Source organism: Bufo bufo, chromosome 7, assembly GCF_905171765.1.
Source record: "Bufo bufo chromosome 7, aBufBuf1.1, whole genome shotgun sequence".
In the NCBI taxonomy this organism is placed as follows: domain Eukaryota; kingdom Metazoa; phylum Chordata; class Amphibia; order Anura; family Bufonidae; genus Bufo; species Bufo bufo.
This window is the reverse complement of record NC_053395.1, coordinates 230738445-230764768: the sequence shown is the minus strand read 5'-3', so window position 1 is coordinate 230764768 and position 26324 is coordinate 230738445. Positions and strand designations below refer to the sequence as shown.

The window sequence follows — 26324 nt, the reverse complement described above, 5'->3', positions numbered from 1 at the left end:
TTGTGTAGGAGTTTAGAGAAAAGCCAAGCAAGTGTGCATGATGGGAGATGTAGTTTCCCAACACCTGGAGTGCCGGAGGTTGCTGACCCCTGATCATCTGTAAAACTGGATTCAAATCCTGTGATTCCTGGAACACTAATGTTGCAGTTTTCTCTTAATGTAACATTTCAGATCTACGATTGATACATTGTCCTGTTCAGTTCATATCCTAATAATGAGTGCGGTATTATCACCTCCCCTCATGAGGATCAATCGAGAAATGGTTAAATCCACAGGCTTCTTGTCAATGATGAATGGAGGTTTGTATTCTGATGGTCAGACCCGATCCGGGCATCGATCCCGCTGGTTAATAAATCGACGTCTTTAATTATCATTATCACTAATAATACTTTATTGCATTACTTTGACTTAATCGACTGGAAATGACACTGAGGTGGTGAAAACAGATTGTAGATGTTGAGAAACAGATGTGATTGAAACGTTAATAGGAACATGAATATGTATGTGAAAGAAATGAGTTCTGATTACCAGATTTACCTGCAAAGTACAAACCCTCATGAATAATCAGATAATGGGATGAAGAATAACAATGAGCAGGAGATTAGTCATGTGAGACAAATCTAGTAACTAAAGGAAATGAGTGGTAAGTGATCCTACCCATAAGGGCTCATGCACACAAACGTAATTTCTTTCCATGTCTGTTCCGTTTTTTTTGCGGACCATATGCGTAACCATTCACTTCAATGGATCCGCAAAAAAAAACAAAAAACAAAGTTACTCCATGTGCATTCTGTTTCCGTATGTCCGTATTTCTGTTCCGCAAAAAAATAGAACATGTCCTATTATTGTCCACATTACGGACAAGGATAGGACTGTTCTCTGTTAGGAGCCAGCTGTTCCGTTCCGCAAAATAAGGAATGCACACGGACGTCATCCATATTTTTTGCGGATCCGTTTTTGTGGACCGTAAAATACATACGGTCGTGTGCATAAGCCATTAGTCTGAGGATAACATTCAGGACCACCATGGAGTTACCTTTACTTATAAAACACTGACCCTATGTACAAGAATATAACTGCTATAATACTGGCTCCTATGTACAAGAATATAACTACTATAATACTGCTGCTATGTAAAAGAATATAACTACTATAATACTGCTCCTATGTACAAGAATATAACTACTATAATACTACCCCCTATGTACAAGAATATAACTACTATAATGCTGCTATGTACAAGAATATAACTACTATAATACTGCCCCTATGTACAGGAATATAACTACTATAATACTGCCTCCTATGTACAAGAATATAACTGCTATAATACTGCTGCTATGTAAAAGAATATAACTACTATAATACTGCTCCTATGTACAAGAATATAACTACTATAATACTACCCCCTATGTACAAGAATATAACTACTATAATGCTGCTATGTACAAGAATATAACTACTATAATACTGCTGCTATGTACAAGAATATAACTACTATAATACTGCTCCTATGTACAAGAATATAACTACTATAATACTGCTCCTATGTACAAGAATATAACTGCTATAATGCTGCTCCTATGTACAAGAATATAACTACTATAATACTACCCCCTATGTACAAGAATATAACTACTATAATACTGCTCCTATGTACAAGAATATAACTACTATAATACTGCTCCTAGGTGCAGTATTATAGTAGTTATATTATTGTACATAGGAGCAGTATTATAGTAGTTATATTCTTGTACATAGGAGGCAGTATTATAGGAGTTATATTCTTGTACATATGTACAATAATATAACTACTATAATACTGCACCTATGTACAAGAATATAACTCCTATAATGCTGCCTCCTATGTACAAGAATATAACTACTATAATACTGCCTCCTATGTACAGGAATATAACTACTATAATACTGCTCCTATGTACAGGAATATAACTACTATAATACTGCTCCTATGTACAAGAATATAACTACTATAATACTGCTCCTATGTACAAGAATATAACTACTATAATACTGCTCCTATGTACAAGAATACAACTACTATAATACTGCTCCTATGTACAAGAATACAACTACTATAATACTGCCTCCTATGTACAAGAATATAACTCCTATAATGCTGCCTCCTATGTACAAGAATATAACTACTATAATACTGCCTCCTATGTACAAGAATATAACTGCTATAATACTGCTCCTATGTACAGGAATATAACTACTATAATACTGCTCCTATGTACAAGAATATAACTGCTATATGGCTGCTCCACACTTTCCACGCATTCTTTTGTCCTTCGAGCACTTTTAATGGATGGTTGGGCTGGGTCTGATAATGTTGAGTTCTGAATATTGATGCTCCCATATTCACCACTGCAGGGGTCAGGCTGTATAACGTTATACACAAGACAGAACCAGAATAGACAAAGATGTAAAAAGTTTGAGTTTAATATACAAAACGTGTATTTACAAGGCAGTTTAAAATAAAAAATGTTCAGTTTTGTCACAGGATATAAATTTCTCGGATCTGTCTTGGACTTTGGGGGGACACTTTTTTTTACAAAATATTTACAGGCTTGGAAGAAATACAGAAGTCATTTGCTTGACGGAGAAACGGCAACCAAAAAAAATTACCTGGACGAGTGACTGGTTGTGAATGAGACGTGGCTGACACAAAGACAATGAACACAGAGGATACAGTAGCAGTGAATAAGGACATGTAGAGGTCGCTCCTTGGAATTTACAGGGGTGGTTACTGCCAAGGGTTAATTATTGCACTGTACAACCAGCCTAGAGACATATCACATACCGCCCCCACATTCATTCCTCCACAGGTAGGTAAGTCAGTAAATTACAAATGTTGTGCACAGAATAAAGATTATTAATACAGGGATCCTATAAATGTTCTATACATTTAGATTAATGGGGCGATCATTGTACCTGTAGTCAGAGCAGGGGGTAATCACTGTACCTGGAGTTAGAGCAGGGGGTGATCATTGTACCTACAGTCAGAATAGGGGGCTATCATTGGACTTACAGTCAGAGCAGGGGGGCAATCATTGGACCTGCATAGAAGGGGGAGATCATTGTACCTACAGTCAGAGCAGGGGGCAATCATTGGACCTACAGTCACAACAGGGGCAATCATTGTACTTGCAGTCAGAGCAGTGGGTGATCATTGTATCTGTAGTCAGAGCAAGGGAAGATCATTGTACCTACAGTCAGAGCAGGGGGCAATAATTGTACCTGGAGTCAGAGCAGGGGGAGATCATTGTACCTGCATAGGAGGGGGAGATCATTGTACCTACAGTCAGAGCATGGGAAATCAGTTTGTACCAACTGTCAGAAAAGGGGCGATCATTGGACTTACAGTTACAGCAGGGGGCAATTATTGTACCTACAGTCAGAACAGGGGAGATCATTGTACTTACTGTCAGAGCAGGGGGCGATCATTGGTCCTACAATCAGAACAGGGGGTAATCATTGGACTTGTAGTCAGAGCAGGGGGTAATCATTGGACTTGTAGTCAGAGCAGGGGGTGATCACTGTACCTACAGTCAGAGCAGGGGGTGATCATTGCACCTACAGTCAGAGCAGGGGGTGATCATTAGACCTACAGTCAGAGCAGGTTGTGATCACTGTACCTACTGTCAGAGCAGCAGGCTGAATGCTTAGAGAATCAGGACAGGAAAACAAGATGCCACATTCACAATATAACCATGTTCCTCATCTTCCACAAAGAGGACAAAACGAGGACTGGTCAGATAAGTGAAGAGTTGTGCTCGCTCCCTTCCGCTCCCCGTGCATAGAGCTTCCTGTTTGTTACACTAGAATACTTTCTACTATTGCTGTGCTTTCCCTTAATGTGACTAATTCTCTTTTCCTTGTGGATACGTCTCGGCCCGAAATACTGAACAGTGGAGGAGGCCAGAAGATGACGACATAACACGAGGTCCGAGGCTGATCCCTGTGAGCAGACCCGTGTATTCATAGAGGAGCCGCCTCCTCTCTGCGTGACACAATATGGCTTTTCACAACGTGTATAATGATTGGCACAATCACGCACAGCGCTCCACGCATGAGGAAGGCGATACAACCGTAAGTATTTACACGCCGATGTAAACAGTGCTGAGGCTTTTATGGCTGCAACAGAATCAAGTCAGTGCATTGAGAAGCAGCTAGAATCCCGTCTGCTGGCGGCACACGGAAATACTGGACTCTGTACAGCTTACACAGCAGCGGTCTGTGTGTAAGAAGTCGATGCTGAAGGTTTGATGTTCCCCTTCACACCAAAGCTTGGGAAACTCTTAAAGAAAAGTTTATCTTGGGCGGTTTACAGTCCACATCCGTCTAGGATGAGGGAAAGGATGTGGACACTAGTGGAAGCAGAGGCTAAAGAAGAAAAAACACAAGATATAATAATGACTCATTGTGGAAGACGCCTCCTGAGATGCCACCATAAATATCTGAAGAGTCAGTGTCTTAGGATCTCATCTCGGTACCATCTACTTGCTTGGCCAGTGTCACAGTCATCACAATGGAAGAACGCTCCATCCTGTAGAGAGTCCCAATAAATCTCAAGATCCCACCACGATCTGCCTTCAGAGCTTCTAGTTAGGACATAAGATTAAGAAATTTATTTTCTTCTGCCAATGTGCTAAGCATGGAGCTCATATCCCCGATAGCCATATTGTTTATCCCGGCTGGGATGGAAGGAAAAGTTAAGGAGTTCCTGGGAGTTGTGAGGCGAGAAGAGTTTTGAGAGAGACTCTGAAGAAGGCCAGGGCTTATGGTCCCTGACAAGAGACTGCAATGGTCCCCGTCGTCCATCATAGCATCGAAATCTATGACAGGAGGCTGTTCCAGACCTTGAGAGTCCACGGTGCTAGTGACCTGATTGACCCCAGGAGATGGCATGGTGGGGACTTGCTGCGCTGTACAGTCTAGTGCAGAATTATAATTGCTGTTCTGCTCAAACATCTGTATTTGGCCTGAGTAATAGAGTAAACCATTGTCCTTTGCATTCATACATGAGGTCGGCTCAGGTTCTTCACTTGCTCTTTTTGGGGTGGCTTCTGCTGTTTGCTGGCATGGACTCTGCTCACTCACCGAGTGCGGGCTCCTCAAAAAAGAGGGGTGCTGTCCTGAATGTATACTCCTTTGCCTGTTGGGGGGGTGAGCTGGAGGCCTTGGCTGCATCAAGGAGTTATTAATGACCTGAGCAGAGATCCCCATGTTACTGTGTTGATTGTTGAACAGGTTCGGGTTGGGGTAGGGGTTTGAGTTTGGTGGTTGAAGGGTGTCATGAGTGGCACGAAAGTGACTTGGATAATTCTGAGTGTTTGTGGGGTGCGGCTCCCGGCTGCCGTTCATCATCCCGTTACTCTGAGGAGAGTGCATGAGATGTCCAGACCTTTCTAAGATGTTAGATGAGGTGGAGAGTTGGCACTGACCATCACTCGGGACCCGTAACATATGCACAGACTGGCTAAAGTTCTGCTGCTGGTTGAAGTCGGAGTTGGTGCCTTGGCACGGGTTCAGCTGCTGCACCCTATGCTGAGGATAACTGAATCTTTGCCCATTGACTCCACCATTTCTCTGTGCCAGCTCTTGCTGCGGATTATTCGCCAGGGATGGCTGATGGTTGAAGCTTTGATATTGGCTAAAGTTTTGCTTCTGCTGCACGACTGCCAAATTCCCTTGCGTAAAAGCCTGCTTTGGCACATTGGCGGCGACATCGACAGTGCCAGAGCTGACTTCATTCCACTGGACGGGCATGTTATTCTTCTGCGTGTCATGACCAGCAGTCCGGTTCTGTGCAAGCTGCTGATAGCTCTTCACGTTACTTTGGAAGTTTTGGTTCTGGTTACTGTAGTCAGGCGGAAGCCTATGGTCTGGCGCTCCTCTGTTCTGAGACTTAATATACTGGACAACATCATCCGGTAACACCAGGTCATCCTCACCACCAGGGACGTCCATATCGGCTGCCATGCCTTCCAGGATGACGTTCTCACTGATGCTTGGTGGCCGTGGAGAGTAGATGTGCCGGTGAAGGCTTCCGTCTGAACGAGCGCACTGCTGGAAGCTTATATTCCTCTTGTCCATGACCTGTGGAGGATACAACGTGTTCATGGCATTCATGCTGTGGAAGCGCTGAACCCTTGGAAGATGTTGTCCATCAAGTCCAGCTGTTGTTCTTACTGGGTCACTAGCTCGTCTTGTGCCATTTCCAGGAACCTCATGAGGAAAAGTTGGCGCTGGGGCATTACCGAAACCATCGCTGCATCGTCTTGGACCCGGCTGCTGCCTGAAGGCGGGCAGGGAATAGTCTGACCCGTCCAACAAGGACATCTTGCTTCTTAAACTCATTCTCTCCATGTTGGGGAGGGGTGTAGGAGGAGGACCACCAGTTGCGGCTGCGTACTTGGCTTTCAATCGATACTGCTGGGCAGGGGTAAAGTTGAGGAGCGCTGGTAATCCGTTATGTTGGCTGGCGTCACTGGATCTTCTGGAAGCATCGGTGGAGATGGGGTCATAAGAATCGGCAGAGCTGGCATTGTTCTGTCTGCCACAAAATTGAGAGGCTTCGCTTGAGCGACGGCTGGAGAAATACGGGGAGATCCCTGAAGATCGTCGGCTTGTGTACGCAGAGCTGAGGGTGCTGGTGGCGCTGTCCCGCCTGTCATTCAGCTGGTTCAGAATGGTGATGTCATTCAAAGACAAGTCTGTAATTCTTGGGTTTATGTTCACACTGCCCGGGACACCCATATTGTCAAGTAACGAGCCTGAAAAAGAGGGAAGAAAATCTGACGTTAAATTTATGGACTGTTCCTTGGGGCAGAACAGCACAGAATCCACAGGCCTCATAAAACAGCTGCCACCGATACTGAGTAACATGTGGGGCCAGTCCACATGGAGTATAAAATCCATCCACCAAACACAAAGCTGCTGTCAATCCCCTGCAAAATACCCAGTGGATTCAACCCTATATATTGAGAAGCGTGAACTCCACAGTGCAGATCTGCTGAAAGTGCAGAAGTGCCACGGATTTACTTGCAGACGTTTTCTGCAGCCTGTGGATGTAATTTGTTAAAATCGCATCCACTTTGCTGCAGCTTCTGGTTTCCTGCCTGCATAGGACCACAATGTAAAGGATAACTCCGCCATGGCATGAGTGAATATCTGAGAAATAGATGCCCTTTATTACCAGGCCAGGACACTGGCTGCTGCAGGGACCATGACTGAAACCACCTACGATGATGGGAGGCAGGAACCAGCACTGATGCCCCTTAGATCACCCTGTCTAATGAAAAAGAAGCCCCAGGGTATCTCACGTACCATTTCCAGAGATGGCTGGGAATTTGGTGTTCCTGGCAGGTGGAGCTGGATTCATGAATGAGCAAGATTCCTTCAGTGTCTTCAGCTTCTCCTTCTTGAGCTGCTCCAGTCGCTGTACTGCGGTGCCACCTTGTTTCCTGAGCTGCAGGCCGACCATTGCATTACCAGTTGAGACTGTGGAGTCCACCACATGGCTGGTGTCCTCCAAACCAAAGATGTCCCCCAGGCCTCCCTCTCCATGAAACTCTACTCCGCTGTCAGTGTGGTTGGTGCTGCCAAGTGGAGACGGCTCACTGCTGCACGACGACTGGCCGCCAGGGCTGGGCTGTACCTGCGGGACGGAACATGAGACGATCAGTGCCCTAATATAGAAGGCGTTCTGATGAGAGTAGTAGTAACAAAGTCCTATTCACAACCGATTCGACCACCAAGGAGAGTATCATGCACAGGACGTGGTGGTCACTGGATGATGGGGGTTATCTGCAGCATGCATCGGCAATCTTTGCTACAGTTTCATTTAGGCGACTTTCACACTTGCGGCAGAGGATTCCGGCAGGCAGTTCTGTCACCGGAACTGCCTGCCGGATCCGTCAATCCGGACGCAAACGGATGCATTTGTCAGACGGATCCGGATGCGTTGCAATACCAGATCCGTCTTTCCGGTTGTCATCCGGAAAAACGGATCCAGTATTTATTTTCTTCTCATTTTTAAAGGTCTGCGCATGACCGGATCTGTTTTGCCTGAACACTTGGGGCCGGATCCAACATTAATGTATTTTAATTGAATTAATGCTGGCAAGGATTTTTGGTTGGAGAGGGAACTGCAGCATGCCGCGGTATTTTCTCCGGCCAAAAAACGTAAGAGGGACTGAACTGATGCATCCTGAACGGATCGTTCTCCATTCAGAATGCTATAGGATAAAACTGATCCGTTTTTTCCGGTATTGAGCCCCAAGGACGGAACTCAATACCGGAAAACTTTAACGCAAGTGTGAAAGTATGGGTTAACGGGGGTCGCCCAGTCGTCAAGGCATGGTATAAAGCACAGCAACTTTCTCACACTTTCATTATTTGCAAGATCTCTGCTGGCTGTCAATTAATTTATCTATTGTTTACTTTCAAAAGATGGAATGACATGCTGATCTATGGCTGCTTACACAGCTGAGGGTTTGTTACACTGTGTCATTGCTGGCAATCAGTTACAGAGGAAATGTACATGTGGAAGATTTTTTGCTGAAACTTCAGCGTCCTCTGAATATGGCTTCTGGAAATCGCTGTGCTTTCCCCCATTCAGATGGAACAGATTTTCAGTCCAAAAATGACTGCAACAAAATCTGTCGCATGTGACTATCCCGAAACACAAGATGAGCATAAATGACGGTGTTTCTGACAGGAAGGGCTTTCAGACTCTAAATGTGAGCCAAGGGGTTTCCATTCACTGAAAGTAAGCAGAGGTAATAAAAACAGTGAAGATTTCAAATATAAAGTCTATTAGAAATTTGCAGAAGATGCATTCTATGATATGGTCCGCATTAATCGGGATGCCGGCCCTTTAATATTGCACACAGCTCAGAGCTGACGATTAACGTTCTCCTCTCAGTCCCCCCAAAACCCACGTAGCACTGGGGACCCCAGAATAGGAATCTCTCACCTTGATAAGATCTGTCCTTAGGAAAGTGTTAGAAAAAGAACAGAAAGAATAGGAGTAGTAGTCAGTAAGAGACTGAGAGTCACATGAAACGATATAAGAACAGGGTTAGATCCGTTACATGCAGGAAGATATAGCATTCAGAGCAACCAATCAGAATCTCACTTTACTGGTAACCCCGCCCCCAATGATTCCAGTTCTGATACATTGTTCTTCTAGTACTGAAATCTTGATACATTGTATCCCTGGTGGCTTTGTGTTGTATACAGGGGCCACAGGAGCAGGTAGAATAATACACCAGCCCACCCCCGCCGCTCTGCTACCCGGACAGAAATCTATGCTTTGCTAGAACTTTCCGCAGCTTCTAGATATAAAGTATCGGCAGCGTTACATGAGAATGCTCCTGTGAATAGACAATATCACCGCTGACTGCGGCAATGTGCGATATTATATCCCCGTCCTGTAGCTTCATACACATCCGCAGAGGACCCCTCACCTCTCCTGACATGTCTGTTCTAGTAAATACTTGCATTCTATGTTGTGTTGTTCCTCTATTATCCCTACTAGAAGTTTATGATGAGAAGTCCACCTGGGTGATACCAGTCGGGGTGGGGGGTCCCTGCACAGTCTGACGCTAACCAGTCAGTACTGCCAGTGTTAGACTATGCAGGGTTACCCCCAACTGGTAGCCTCCACTTTTACTCATAAATGTCTAGTAGGAATAATAGAGGGATGTCATAAGAATAGATGCTTCAGAATTGTTCTTACATGGGGGATGCAGACCTGTCCGGAGATGTGAGAGGTCCCCACTGTAAAAGCTAGCCCCGTGTCAATGGCGTCGCACGTCGCTGTATATGGTTCTTTACACCTTATTGAAATATGTGGCCCCCAGGCACAGGGGCCCCTGTCTCTCCACTACTCACCATACTGTCCTCAGTCTTGATGGTCCTGGACTGGAAGCCGTCTTCTCTACTTCTGGGGCCTCCATTAGACTCTGTGTGTTCGGCGGACAGTCTGTTACCGCCTTCGTCGTCGTCGTTTTCCCTAGGCCCCGGTCTGGAGGTGACATCATTGCGCTGTTTCTTTGTCACGTGCGCCTCGGGACCGTGAACCGTCTTGACGTGCTTCCGGAGAGAGCTGGGGTCTGTGTATCTCTTCGTACATCCCTGGATTTTGCAGATGTATGGTTTCTGGAAAAGACGAAAAACTAAATCTTACTGACTGAGCGAATTCAACATTAACCCTTTCTACACATATCAGACCGAAGTGTTCTCCACGGGGCAGGAATGCCGGTCGGATGGCGGTATTGCCTGCTCACCCCGCTGCTGCCCGAATATTAAAGGAATCATCCCGTTTTCTATAACGATCATTGTCTTATGTAAATCATTGCTAGATTAAACCTTAATATATTTTGTTTTTATTTTGTTTCAGTTTTAAAACCTCTGCTTGCTGTCAGTGAACATGCTTCTTTAGATTTATAGGCTGGAAACCCATCGACCTTCCCACAGCTGCAGTTTATTACAATGTATCAGAATGAAGTCCGGGTCAGAGAGAGCTGCATTCCGAGCCTTGCTTTCATCTACTGACAGCAAGCAGAGGTCTTGAAAATGATGAGGAACTGAAACACTTGTACAATAATTCCATCGCCAATGAAAGCTAAGGCACAGATGGAGGTAGACGTGTGACGCGTGTACAGTGAATCCTGGAAAGTCGTGTGCCATGCCCGGCGCACACGTATGTCACCCACAGACGCAGGCTGTACATGTGTTCAGTCCCGCCAGGTTTGGGACTGCCGCCTATAAATCTGTGCTGCAATAGTAAAGTGAAATGACGGAATTTAGTCTTTTTGGGGGATAACACAGCCCCCTCTGCTGCACTGAGTACCGCTCTGCTGTGTTCGGCTTTCCATCATTACCCTATTAACTGACAAGTGCGATGCTGGATGTGTGTATCCAAGCAATAAAACTGCAGGTTACATGTGTGCGCCAGGTCCGGGGATGACCGCAGGGGTCTGCACCATTCACATGGTGAATACAAAGAAAAAAGCCAACAGAGTTCAGCTCTGAAGCACAGATGCTTCCCATTTCCTGTGCTCGACACTAACAGGACGGACGGCTTTTATAGTCCACACCTATTTGGCATCCATGCACCAGCCCAACATCTGCAGCCACTTTATGAAACAGTCGGGGGTGCAGCGCCGGTGCGGTCTGGAGCGGCGGCAAAATAAATTCTATAACAAGATTTTTTTTCTTTTTTTTTTTGCTTGAGCGGCTGTAAGGGGCAGAATCCCCCTGTCAGCAGAATGGAAGCCTCACCTCGTTGGAATGAGTCCTGTTCTGGTGCTTCGCGCGGTCGGACGCGTTGGAGAAGGCCTTGTTGCAGCCCTCGTGCTCGCACACGTACGGCTTCTCTCCGGTGTGAGACCGCAGGTGAGTCTTCAGGTTCTCCAGCCTGGAATATGCTTTAAAGCAGCCTTCAAACTGCGGAAACAATGACACATTTATAGGGTATGCACCCCCCAAAAACAGACGCCAAACACCCAGCTACAATGTTATAAAGATATTCATCTCCCTTCTTTCTGTTAGGCCTCATGCACACGGCCGTAGCGCTGCCATTTCGTGCATTTTGCACGGGCAACGTCCGTGTGGCGGCCGGGACGGATTGAGACCCATTCAACTTGAATGGGTCCATGATCCGTCAGCACCGCAAAAAAATAGAACATGTTCTATTTTTTTGCGGTGCGGATGCACGGACAGAAACACCATGGAAGCGCTCCGTACTGCTTCCGTGGGGTTCCGTGCCTCCATGCAAGTGAATGGGTCCGCATGTGTGATGCGGGGAGCATGCGGCCGGTGCCTGTATATTGCTGACCCACTGTTTGCAGCCCGCAATACGGCCGTGTGCATGAGGCCTTGCTGTGTTGCTTGTGTGTCAGTTCTTAATGTAGTACTAGCATTCTATTCATTAACCAGGAGGCTCAGGATCAACAGTTATAGGGTAGATTCTGAAGAATCACATGAGAGATCCCCACATCAAAACTTGGTCTAATAGAGAAAACTAGAACCTCTAGACGTGGGGCTTTCGTCCACCCCCCCCCCCACGTACAAGCAGCCGCTAAGAGCGTTAACGCAGCACTTTTATGAAGCGTTCCCTCCTGGGGCTTCCTCAGAGGTGCAGTAAGTATAGTGGTTAGTGGCGTCCCCTGGGGGGCAGCGTCAGCTTCTATTTATGGGGCGGACTGTCGCAGCTGCTGATATCGGCAGTTTTGCGGCAGCTTACCGTGCACTTGTGAGGCTTTTCTCCTGTATGTCTCCTCATGTGAACCACCAGCATGTACTGTGCTTTAAATGGCTTCTGCTCCCGCGTGCAGTCCTGCCAGCGACACACAAACTCCTTCCTCTCGCCGTGAATGTGCTCATTATTGATGTGCTGCAGAGAGAGGACGCAGGAGATAATTATCAGCATGCTGCCGACGTGACATATTATACATGATAATAAATATCATCCATTTATACACAAAACTGCACAATACAGTAACCTGCCTATCTGCACGTTTTACCCCTAAATTGGTGCAAATGTAAAGCCCTGATAAACACAGCGCGGCACCCATATATTTATAGATTAATATTTGCTTTTTTCCGAGATCATTTCTGTTTAAGGCTCCTTCAGAGAAATAAGTTGGAGCAATTTGCAAACATTTAGGGCAACAATTTCTGTCCAGTGTTAAGACTCCGCTGTGTAATAATAATAGGCAGCTTCCTCAGGGGTGGGATTTGCTGTGTGATAATGATAATCATCAGGTTCCTTTGAGGTGGGATATGCAGCCGTTCCTTTAGAGATGGGATTTCCTGTGTAGTTATGATAATAAGCAGCTTCCTCAGGGGTTGAATTTACTGTGTGATAATGATCATGTTCCTTTAGGGTTGGATCTGAAGTGTGATAAGGAGGTTCTTCAGGAGTGGGATCTGCTGCAAGGCTCTTCGGGGATGGGATCTGCTGTGTAGTAATGATAATGATCAGGTTTGTCTGGGATGGGCTCTTCTGTGTGATAATGATCAGATTCCTCAGGTGAAGGATCTGGTTTATGGTAACGCTAATTATTAAGTTTGTCTGTAGTGGGGCCTGTAGCAGGTTCCTCGGAGGTGGGGTCTGCGGCAGGTTCTTCAGGGATGGGATCTGCTATGTGACGATAATGAACCTGTTCCTCCATGTTTAAACAAATGCAAACTATTAACAAGGCATTGGTGTAATATTTCACTGTGCGCAGCGAGGCATGATGGGTACATAACACGTATATTTAAAAAAAAACATCGGGGTCTCAGGGACAACTCACGTGGACCAGTTGGTCTTGGGTGTCGAACTCCTTGGAGCAGCTTTCCCAATGGCAGTTGGTTTCATAAATGACCTCCGGTTCTTGCTTACAGTCCTCTCTGTCCAAGTCGTCTTTCAGCTCAGTCATATGGTCCTGCCAGGAGAATATGAAGGGTTAAATCACTAGGAGGATGAAGAGCTTTTGTGTGAAAAATCCTAGAAGTGAAACATAATTTTATTACATAATAACGAAAGCTGTAGGAAACAGTCGCTGATGGCGCTTGTGGCTCCGAGAACAGAACTATAATGGTTACATTGTAACACAGTACATAGGGGGCATATACTTCTATGTTACATTGTAGCACTTTGTAGACATAGTATATGAGGGGGCACATACTTCTAGGTTACATTGTAGCGTTAAACTTATTTCTTATACACTTATCTGATGTGTGGACATAGTATAAATTGTAAGGGGGCACATACTTCTAGGTTACATTGTAGCATTGCATGGATGCAATATATAAGGGGGCACATACTTCTAGGTTACATTGTAGCATTGCATGGATGCAATATATAAGGGGGCACATACTTCTAGGTTACATTGTAGCATTGCATGGATGCAATATATAAGGGGGGCACATACTTCTAGGTTACATTGTAGCATTGCATGGATGCAATATATAAGGGGGGCACATACTTCTAGGTTACATTGTAGCATTGCATGGATGCAATATATAAGGGGGGCACATACTTCTAGGATACATTGTAGCATTGCATTGATGCAATATATAAGGGGGCACATACTTCTAGGTTACATTGTAGCATTGCATGGATGCAATATATAAGGGGGCACATACTTCTAGGTTACATTGTAGCATTGCATGGATGCAATATATAAGGGGGGCACATACTTCTAGGTTACATTGTAGCATTGCATGGATGCAATATATAAGGGGGGCACATACTTCTAGGTTACATTGTAGCATTGCATTGATGCAATATATAAGGGGGCACATACTTCTAGGATACATTGTAGCATTGCATGGATGCAATATATAAGGGGGGCACATACTTCTAGGATACATTGTAGCATTGCATGGATGCAATATATAAGGGGGCACATACTTCTAGGATACATTGTAGCATTGCATGGATGCAATATATAAGGGGGGGCACATACTTCTAGGTTACATTGTAGCATTGCATGGATGCAATATATAAGGGGGGGCACATACTTCTAGGATACATTGTAGCATTGCATGGATGCAATATATAAGGGGGGGCACATACTTCTAGGATACATTGTAGCATTGCATGGATGCAATATATAAGGGGGGGCACATACTTCTAGGATACATTGTAGCATTGCATGGATGCAATATATAAGGGGGCACATACTTCTAGGATACATTGTAGCATTGCATGGATGCAATATATAAGGGGGGCACATACTTCTAGGATACATTGTAGCATTGCATTGATGCAATATATAAGGGGGCACATACTTCTAGGATACATTGTAGCATTGCATGGATGCAATATATAAGGGGGGCACATACTTCTAGGATACATTGTAGCATTGCATGGATGCAATATATAAGGGGGCACATACTTCTAGGTTACATTGTAGCATTGCATTGATGCAATATATAAGGGGGGCACATACTTCTAGGATACATTGTAGCATTGCATGGATGCAATATATAAGGGGGGCACATACTTCTAGGATACATTGTAGCACTGACCTTATTTGTTACACTTGTCTGATATGTGGACACATTATATAAGGGGGCACATGCCTCTACCCGGGGAGGGGAGACATCCACCAGAATACCTAGCTGACACATATGACAGGGGGCACGTTACCGGGGGGCTGGGGGAGTCCCTGCTGGCCGCCTCCTCCTCGATCTTCACTTTGCTGCGCTTGCTGATCACCTGGTTGACCGTGCTGCTCACAGCCGACTCGCTGTTCTGCTTGTTCTGCGATAAGTCACAAGAAACATCCAGGAAATAAATCAAAATGATGCAAAAGACTCGGAGAACAAAGACAGGTTGGACCCATCAGAATAGGATGGACCCGGCAGAAACCCCGTCATAAGGCCGACCCGGCGATCTGATACCAAAAAATGTTCTGTCACTTTCTAATAAACTTTTTTTAAATAATTTTCAAGATCTCTGCTTGTCATTTTAGAATTTGCTAGAAATGTATCCAGTCCAGGCAAGAATCAGTACATACACTCCTGATCTCTGCTTGCTGTCAGCTGGTGGAGATACAGGTCCTGACGCATTCCTGCTCACACAGCTGATGAGCTTGTTACAATGTATCAGTCTAGACACAAACCAGCAGACCAGCTACACAGATCTGTTTTGTGCCCTGATACTTTGTTACAATGTATCAGCACAGAATATATCACTCTGGAGTTCAGACTTTTTCCCCCACAGCAGTCTGGGCTGGATTCAATCATAATTACCATCAGATGAGTTTATAGTCTTTGGATATAGGCAAGAAAGTTCCTGTTCACTGACAGCAAGCCGAGATCTTGAAGAGGGTGAAAATAAACAGAAAATGTATTGGAAACTGCAGAATTCTTCTTTATATAGTGATTATATTTTCCAGAAACTGAGGATTTATTTTCTTCCAGTGAGATTTACGTTTCCCTCGCACCAAGTGTGCAATCGCCAAATCAGGGCAACATTACGCCGATGCTGGCGGCTCACCTGGCCGGGGTTGGATGCCGCGGTGCTGCTGATGGTTGGGGCTGGAGCTGGGCTGGAGGTGGGCACACATCCCTGCTGGCGCAATGCAAATGAGGGGGGCGGATGGATGAGGGGGCTGTGCCCGAATGTGGAGTTCAGACTGCGCTGCTGGTTCAGGAGTTGCTGATAGGCCATCGGGTTGATGGGATGCGGGAAGCTGAAGGCCGGGCTGGAGGAGACGGCAGAAGTAGTTACACTGTTATTACGACACCTCTGGATCCTACAAGGAAAGTCCCAGATCTGACACAGCACTCACCTGATCGCTCCGGCGGATAAGTGCCCGTAGGAGCCGCTGGCTGCGGAGCTGCTCCTGGAGTTATTGATGTACGCCACCAGGGAGTTGGGCGAGGTGCGGATCATGGTCTGCAGGTCAATGCTGGCATCAGAGAGGGGGGAGATAGACAGGGCTCGCTTCCGGCTTAACCTCGGCGTGACACGGGGACTCGAGAACCGGGAAACTGGGAGAGTAAAGACAGTGTGATCAAAACTGACAACCGCAACAATGTATCATATATACATGATATACTGTGACTGTTACATTGTATCATATATACATGATATACTGTGACTTACATTGTATCATATATACTGTATATACTGTGACTGTTACATTGTGTATATATATATATATATACACAGTGTATACTGTGATCACTACATAATATATACAGTATATATTGTGACTGTTACATTGTATCATATATAGTGTATATACTGTGACTGTTACATTGTATCATATATACTGTGACTTACATTGTATCATATATACTGTGACTTACTTACATTGTATCATATATACTGTATATACTGTGACTGTTACATTGTATCATATAGTGTATATACTGTGACTTACATTGTATCATATATACTGTATATACTGTGACTGTTACATTGTATCATATACAGTGTATATACTGTGACTGTTACATTGTATCATACATACTGTATATACTGTGACTGTTACATTGTATCATACAGTGTATATACTGTGACTGTTACATCCTGTGTATGGGGGATACAACTGCTGCAGGTCATTAAGGTGATGTTCCAATCCCACTGAATCTGTGACAGAAGTCCGAGGCGGACCCTGGGATTCTGCTGCGGGTTTGCAGTGTGAATGCCGAGGATCTGGCCGTGGATTAGGCTCCATTCACACGTCCGCAATGTGTTTTGCAGATACACGGAGACACGGATCCGCAAAACACGGAAAGCGGCAATGTGTGTTCCGCATTTTGCGGACCGCACATTGCCAACATAATAGAATATGCCTGTTCTTGTCCGCAATTGCGGACAAGAATAGGACATGTTCTATTTTTTTGCGGAAACGGAAGCACGGATGCGGAAGTGCGGATCCGCAAATGTGGATGCGGACAGCACATTCCGTCCCCATAGAGAATGAATGGGTCCGCACCCTTTCCGCAAAATTGCGGAAAGGATGCGGACCCATTTTGCGGACGTGTGAATGGAGCCTTACTCACAATCTCCCTTCTTGACTTGGTTTTGGATCTTGAAAATGGTAGCCATATGTACAGCAGTGAGGATTCCCATTGAGAAACAACGGGAGGCGGAATACAGGTGGTCTTATCTGCGGGGGAATGCTCCCTGAAATCTGCATGGAAAATCCGCAATATGAACATGTCCCTAGGGTGCAGATTTCCACCACACAGGGAGAAATGGGGCCAAATCTGCTGCAAAATTCACTGCGCCAAATTCTCCCCGTGTGTGTGTAGCCTGACACTGCGGACCTATATAGTAATGAGCGATGACCTATGACACTGAAGACAGGCATCGGCAGCAAGTGGGGGAGAACAGCTGACCCTTTATTGTAGCATTTCGAGGGGTCTGCTCTAGAATCTGCCACCTACCTGAAGACCCTCCATTTTTTGATTGAAAATGCCTTTATTACAATCAAATCGTCAACCATACATACCTAGTACTGTGACGCAGCACTTAATAAATACTTCAGTCGTCTTTCCTAGCGCGGTATTGTCATGTAAAGCGCAGGCTATCCTCACTGTACGTCACATTGCATGCTACACTAGCATTCCGATTCAACCACAAATGAACACAAACCTTCCAACAAAGCATTAAGGCTACGTTCACACCAGCTTTTTTACTGGATCCGGCAGGGTTCAGCAAAAACGCTTCCGTTACTGATAATACAACCGTCTGCGTTATGAACGGGTCCGGTTGTATTATCGTTAACATGGCCAAGACGGATCCGGCATGAACTCCAATGCAAGTCAATCGGGGACGGATTCGTTTTCTATTGTGTCAGATTGTGTTAGAGAAAACTGATCCGTCCCCATTGACTTGCATTGGGGGTCATGCCGGATCCGTCTTGCTCCGCATCCCAGGACGGAAAGCAAAATACAACATGTTGCGGTTTGCTCTCCGGTATGGGAACGCAACTAAACGGAACGGAATGCATTTTGGAGCACTCCGTTCTGTTCAGTTCAGTTTTGTCCCCATTGACAATGAATGGGGACAAAACTGAAGCGTTTTCTTTTCAGTATTGAGCCCCTATGACGGAACTCAATACCGGAAAACGTAAACGCTAGTGTGAAAGTACCCTTAGACCAGGCATCCTCAAACTGCGGCCCTCCAGCTGTTGTAAAACTACAACTCCCACAATGCCCTGCTGTAGACTGATACCTGTAGGCTGTTCGGGCATGCTGGGAGTTGTAGTTTTGCAACAGCTGGAGGGCCGCAGTTTGAGGATGCCTGCCTTAGACAGTGATGAGGGGTGGGGGATGCGAAGGAGGAGGTAGGGAGGGGAAATCACATGCCCGAAACTTTATTGAAAGGACAGACACAAACGGAGGAAGGGGGGGGGGGGGAAAGGGAGGGGTTTTGTCCTCTTCTTCGTCGTCGATGTCCAAGATGTTGTAGTCCCACAACAGGCTGTGGATAAACCTGCGGCAGTCCAGGGCGGACATGTTCTCCCTTCTGAGGATAAGCTGGTTCCTGGATGGCCTCAACAGTATGAATCCCGGGAAATAGTCCGTACAACCCCGAGGTGAGTTGCAGGCTGTTCCTGGGCATCCAACAGGCCTTGTGCACAGGGGCACTCCCAAAACAGGTGATAAGACGTTTCCTCCGTGAAAGGGCACCTGGGGCAGTACCGGGTTTTGCACCAGTTGCGGGGCGTGCATGAATGACCGGATGGGTAGGCCTCTCCGGATGGAGTCCATACTGTCTCTGCGGTGTCATCAGGGAGCCCTGGAATTGACTCCACCAAGTCCTTTGCTCTGATTAGCTTGTGGATCGTCTTGGGTTTCCACAAGTCGGGCTTGAGGCCTTCTAGTTGATGTTCCCTCACAAACCTGACGACATCTCCGTAATACCAGGGAGCGTGCCAGTTGTAAGGGATGGAGCTGTCCCACTTGTCCCAGCCCAGACCCCTGCAGAGGGGCAGGAGCAAGAAGCGAGACATTGCCTTGCCCGCAGAGCCGTTTGCAGTTCTCAGAGTCCGGCGAATGCTGTCACAAGCAAAGGCGATCCGCAGTAAAGTGGGCAGGTCCGGAAAGCCCTTTCCACCCTTGCGGGACTCGTTGTACATGATGGCTCGCAGAGGCAGACCCTACAGTAGCTATAGGGTCCATGGAGCCTCAGCTCAGGATAATCACCCCCCTCCTCCTCATGGGCAGCGCTTCTGCTCCTGGTAACCCGGTCTACTGGCATCTGAGGGTCAACCCCCTTCCCTCGCTCTGTCCTGGGTGTGGGGGCTATATAGGGGACTCCTGTGGTGTATACGGCGCCGCTGATCTCGTCCGGCACTGCACTGGGCACAGATGTAATTATCCAATGAGGGATGAGTAATGAGGGGCGATCCAGAGGCAGCGGATTACAATGTGTTTTCCCTCTATTAGCTGGCGGAAGCAGGACAGTGCTGGCAGCCAGATCCATCTCCGCTACCTGCCCACCTCTGGGGAGACCCGCTTATTAATGTGCCACTTCCCCTGATGAATTAGGGAACACGGAAACTTTGTGCTCATTTTTCTGTCCTCGTTTGCATTGATTTATGTCGGCGCTCGCCACTTACCTACAGGCCCCATTAATATATTCAGGAGGATGTTAGCACTGCCTCTGCGTCCACTTACCAATGGGTGGACCAAACCAGGTCCTGGTACCGGGGAGAAGGCTAGAAGGAATATCTACAGTCGTGGCCAAAAGTTTTGAGAATGACACAAATATTCGTTTTCACAAAGTTTGCTGCTAAACTGCTTTTAGATCTTAGTTTCAGTTGTTTCTGTGATGTAGTGAAATATAATTACTCGCACTTCATACGTTTCAAAGGCTTTTATCGACAATTCCATGACATTTATGCAAAGAGTTAGTATTTGCAGTGTTGGCCCTTCTTTTTCAGGACCTCTGCAATCCGACTGGGCATGCTCTCAATCACCTTCTGGGCCAATTCCTGACTGATACAACCCATTCTGTCATCATCACTTCTTGGAGTTTGTCAGAATTAGTGGGTTTTTGTTTGTCCACCCGCCTCTTGAGGATTGACCACAAGTTCTCAATGGGATTAAGATCTGGGGAGTTTCCAGGCCATGGACCCAAAATGTCAACGTTTTGGTCCCCGAGCCACTTAGTTATCACTTTTGCCTTATGGCACGGTGCTCCATCGTGCTGGAAAATGCATTGTTCTTCACCAAACTGTTGTTGGATTGTTGGAAGAAGTTGCTGTTGGAGGGTGTTTTGGTGCCATTCTTTATTCATGGCTGTGTTTTTGGGCAAAATTGTGAGTGAGCCCACTCCCTTGGATGAGAAGCAACCCCACACATGGATGGTCTCAGGATGCTTTACTGTTGGCATGACACAGGACTGATGGTAGCGCTCACCTTTTCTTCTCCGGACAAGCCTTTTTCCAGATGCCCCAAACAATCGGAAGGAGGCTTCATCGGAGAATATGACTTTGCCCCAGTCCTCAGCAGTCCATTCACCATACTTTCTGCAGAAGATCAATCTGTCCCTGATGTTTTTTTGGAGAGAAGTGGCTTCTTTGCTGCCCTTCTTGACACCAGGCCATCTTCCAAAAGTCTTGGCCTCACTGTGCGTGCAGATGCGCTCACACCTGCCTGCTGCCATTCCTGAGCAAGCTCTGCACTGGTGGCACTCCGATCCCGCAGCTGAATCCTCTTTAGGAGACGATCCTGGCGCTTGCTGGACTTTCTTGGACGCCCTGAAGCCTTCTTAACAAGAATTGAACCTCTTTCCTTGAAGTTCTTGATGATCCTATAAATTGTTGATTGAGGTGCAATCTTAGTAGCCACAATATCCTTGCCTGTGAAGCCATTTTTATGCAACACAATGATGGCTGCACGCGTTTCTTTGCAGGTCACCATGGTTAACAATGGAAGAACGATGATTTCAAGCATCACCCTCCTTTTAACATGTCAAGTCTGCCATTTTAACCCAATCAGCCTGACATAATGATCTCCAGCCTTGTGCTCGTCAACATTCTCACCTGAGTTAACAAGACGATTACTGAAATGATCTCAGCAGGTCCTTTAATGACAGCAATGAAATGCAGTGGAAAGGTTTTTTTGGGATTAAGTTAATTTTCATGACAAAGAAGGACTATGCAATTCATCTGATCACTCTTCATAACATTCTGGAGTAGATGCAAATTGCTATTATAAAAACTTAAGCAGCAACTTTTCCAATTTCCAATATTTATGTAATTCTCAAAACTTTTGGCCACGACTGTACATGTTAAAGAGGACCTCTCCCCTCTCCGGACATGTCTGTCATAGTAATTACTTGCTTTCCCCATGTAATAACGATTCTGGAGCATCTGTTCTTATAACGCTATGTTGTGCCATTCCTCTGTTATTTCTACTAGAAGTTTATGAATGAATTGCCAGCAACTTGCAGTAAAGGTCAAGATGGGTGTTACCAGTCAGGAGAGGAGGGGCGGGGGCTGCACAGTCTGACACCAGAAGCTCTGATTGGACAGTGAGACACACCAGCTACTGGCAACACCCAGCTGTACCTTTACTGCAGACTGCTGGATATTTATCTGTAAACTTCTAGCAGGAATAACAGAGGAATGGCACAGCACAGTGTCGTAAGAACAGATGCTCCAGAATTGTTAATACATGGGGAAAACAAGTAGTTACTAAACCAGACATGTCAGGAGCGGGAACAGGTCCTCTTTAACATCTGGGTGAGTTCTATAAAACCGGGGTGTATATAGAATTGAGGGGAGCCCACAGCAAAAGGCTAGGGTGCTCATATCCAGGACCCCAGGACTGTTCACATGTCCTCATATCCAGGACCTTAGAACTGTGCCCAAGTCCTCATATCAAGGACCCCAGGACTGTTCACATGTCCTCATATCCTGGACCCCTAGGACTGTGCACATGTCCTCATATCCAGGACCCCAGGACTGTGCACATGTCCTCATATCCAGGACCCCAGGACTGTGCACATGTCCTCATATCCAGGACCCCAGGACTGTGCACATGTCCTCATATCCAGGACCCCAGGACTGTGCACATGTCCTCATATCCAGGACCCCAGGACTGTGCACATGTCCTCATATCCAGGACCCCAGGACTGTGCACATGTCCTCATATCCAGGACCCAAGGACTGTGCACATGTCCTCATACCCAGGCCCAAGGACTGTGCACATGTACTCATATCCAGGACCCAAGGACTGTGCCCAAGTCCTCATATGCAGGACCCAAGGACTGTGCACATGTCCTCATATCCAGGACCCAAGGACTGTGCACATGTCCTCATATCCAGGACCCCAGGACTGTGCACATGCCCTCATACCCAGGACCCAAGGACTGTGCACAGGTCCTCATATCCAGAACCCCAGGACTGTGCCCAAGTCCTCACATTCAGGACCCTGCAGACAGAGCCCCCTGCTCATCCATGTACCACATCAGCAGCTCGGATACCGGGAAGAGTCAGGATGTGCCGTCCCAGCACTTGGAATAACATAAAATAAGAGTTGTCTCTGTGGCCGGTGTCCAGCAGCCGAGCAAATGACCGTCATCTGGCACAGCGCAAGCAATGAGCAGACAAGGGCAGTCACAGAGCGGAGCCTGCAGCTGCCTGGACTCTATCAATCGCACTCTGTGTGGCCGTGAAACGCGCAGGCTCCTGTCCAAGGCTCACAATGAAGCAATGAAGTGCGGCTCAGATACAGCAGCCCGAGCTCTGCATGATGTATTACTACTGAGCAGGGACCACCTGAGACCACCCTGCCAATCGTCACACTTGTTGATTTGCCATCAGCCATTCATTGTCAGATCACCACAAATTGAAAATTTTGTACTAAAACCATTAAAACTGACTTCTGTCCGGAGAGTAGTCTGAACACTGATCCAGAAGCTACAGTGGTGTGAACCTGGCCATAATGGGAACACCCTTATACACCGGCTCATCTTATATGAACATCTGCTATGGATCCACTGATGAGCTGAGTGTCAGGACTGAAAGGTGGAGCCCCATAACTGAGGGTCCCTATGCACTGCCGGACTCCCTGAGCCCCTGGACCCCTTCAACTGAACACTAAAATTCTGTGCAGAATCCAATTATAATTTATCTTTATATCGATCAAAAATTTGTTTTTCTGATACCAAGGCTCCAAATCCTCTACATAGTCATAGATACAAGATAACATTCTGGATTCCAGCAGCCACCACTAGAGGGAGCTCACTGCATACAGATTTTACAGCCACCACTAGAGGGAGCTCACTGCATACAGATTATACAGCCACCACTAGAGGGAGCTCACTGCATACAGATTATACAGTCACCACTAGAGGGAGCTCACTGCATACAGATTATACAGCCACCACTAGGGGGAGCTCACTACATACAGATTATACAGCCACCACTAGAGGGAGCTAACTACGTACAGATTATATAGCCACCACTAGAGGGAGCTCACTACATACAGATTACACAGTCACCACTAGAGGGAGCTCACTACATACAGATTATACAGCCACCACTAGAGGGAGCTCACTACATACAGATTATACAGTCACCACTAGAGGGAGCTCACTACATACAGATTATACAGCCACCACTAGAGGGAGCTCACTACATACAGATTATACAGCCACCACTAGAGGACGCTCACTACATACAGATTATACAGCCACCACTAGAGGGAGCTCACTACATACAGATTATACAGTCACCACTAACTAGAGGGAGCTCACTACATACAGATTATACAGCCACCACTAGAGGGAGCTCACTACATACAGATTATACAGTCACCACTAACTAGAGGGAGCTCACTACATACAGATTATACAGCCACCACTAGAGGGAGCTCACTACATACAGATTATACAGTCACCACTAACTAGAGGGAGCTCACTACATACAGATTATACAGCCACCACTAGAGGGAGCTCACTATATACAGATTATACAGCCACCACTAGGGGGAGCTCACTACATACAGATTATACAGTCACCACTAGAGGGAGCTCACTACATACAGATTATACAGCCACCACAAGAGGGAGCTCATTACATACAGATTATACAGCCACCACTAGAGGGAGCTCACTACATACAGATTATACAGCCACCACTAGAGGGAGCTCACTACATACAGATTATACAGCCACCACTAGAGGGAGCACACTACATACAGATTATACAGCCACCACAAGAGGGAGCTCATTACATACAGATTATCGAGCCACCACTAGAGGGAGCTCACTACATACAGATTATACAGTCACCACTAGGGGGAGCTCACTACATACAGATTATACAGCCACCACTAGAGGGAGCTCACTACATACAGTTTATACAGTCACCACTAGGGGGAGCTCACTATATACAGATTATACAGCCAACACTAGAGGGAGCTCACTATATACAGATTATACAGCCAACACTAGAGGGAGCTCACTATATACAGATTATACAGCCACCACTAGGGGGAGCTCACTACATACAAATTATACAGCCACCACTAGGGGGAGCTCACTACATACAGATTATACAGTCACCACTAGAAGGAGCTCACTACATACAGATTATACAGCCACCACTTGAGGGAGCTCACTACATAAAGATTATACAGCCACCACTAGGGGGAGCTCACTACATACACATTATACAGCTGCCACTAGGGGGAGCTCACTACATACAGGTTATACAGTCACCACTAGAGGGAGCTCACTACATACAGATGATACAGCCACTACTGGAGGGAACTCAGGATCTCACTGCATACTGTGCGATTATTGAATTTAATGCAAATATAGTGTAGCTCCTAAACTTCCTCTAGTGGTGGTTGTACATATCAGTTTGCTGTAAGTTCCTGAGCTCCCCCAGTGGTGGCTGTATATATCTGTATGCAGTAATCTCCTGAGCTCCCTCTAGTGGTGGCTGTATATATCTGTATGCAGTAATCTCCTGAGCTCCCTCCAGTGATGGCTGTATATATCTGTATGTAGTATTCTCCTGAGCTCCCTCTAGTGGTGACTGTGTATATCTGTATGCAGTAATCTCCTGAGCTCCCTCTAGTGATGGCTGTGTGTATCTGTATGCAGTAATCTCCTGAGCTTCCTCTAGTGGTGGCTGTATATATCTGTATGTAGTATTCTCCTGAGCTCCCTCTAGTGGTGACTGTGTATATCTGTATGCAGTAATCTCCTGAGCTCCCTCTAGTGATGGCTGTGTGTATCTGTATGCAGTAATCTCCTGAGCTCCCTCTAGTGGTGGCTGTATATATCTGTATGCAGTAATCTCCTGAGCGCCCTCTAGTGGTGGCTGTATATATCTGTATGCAGTAATCTCCTGAGCTCCCTCCAGTGGTGACTGTATATATCTGTATGCAGTAATCTCCTTAGCTCTCTCTAGTGATGGCTGTGTATATCTGTGTGTAGTAATCTCCTGAGCTCCCTCTAGTGGTGACTGTATATATCTGTATGTAGTAATCTCCTGAGCTCCCTCTAGTGGTGGCTGTATATATCTGTATGCAGTAATCTCCTGAGCTCCCTCTAGTGGTGGCTGTATATATCTGTATGTAGTAATCTCCTGAGCTCCCTCTAGTGGTGGCTGTATATATCTGTATGCAGTTATCTCCTGAGCTCCCTCTAGTGGTGGCTGTATATATCTGTATGTAGTAATCTCCTGAGCTCCCTCTAGTGGTGGCTGTATATATCTGTATGCAGTTATCTCCTGAGCTCCCTCTAGTGGTGGCTGTATATATCTGTATGCAGTAATCTCCTGAGCTCCCTCTAGTGGTGGCTG

The 26324-nt window shown here is 46.1% G+C and overlaps 1 protein-coding gene across 4 annotated transcripts in view; it reads right to left on the bottom strand.

Moving 5' to 3' along the window:
• Nucleotides 1-2484: 2484 nt before the first annotated feature.
• The window catches only part of GLI2 (GLI family zinc finger 2), a 124601-nt gene continuing 100761 nt past the window's right edge, over nucleotides 2485-26324 (bottom strand). For 2 of the 4 annotated variants that reach the window (XM_040440301.1, XM_040440302.1), the window contains exons 6-14: nucleotides 16329-16530; nucleotides 16034-16241; nucleotides 15182-15295; nucleotides 13338-13469; nucleotides 12284-12433; nucleotides 11320-11484; nucleotides 9928-10194; nucleotides 7357-7687; nucleotides 2485-6803 (exon numbers count right to left, since the gene is read on the bottom strand). In XM_040440301.1, coding sequence (XP_040296235.1) covers nucleotides 4633-6803; nucleotides 7357-7687; nucleotides 9928-10194; nucleotides 11320-11484; nucleotides 12284-12433; nucleotides 13338-13469; nucleotides 15182-15295; nucleotides 16034-16241; nucleotides 16329-16530 — 3740 coding nt within the window. In that variant the 3' untranslated portion in view covers nucleotides 2485-4632. The remainder of the gene's footprint in view (nucleotides 6804-7356; nucleotides 7688-9927; nucleotides 10195-11319; nucleotides 11485-12283; nucleotides 12434-13337; nucleotides 13470-15181; nucleotides 15296-16033; nucleotides 16242-16328; nucleotides 16531-26324) is intronic. The other 2 variants (XR_005780505.1, XR_005780506.1) reach the window with 2 other exon arrangements.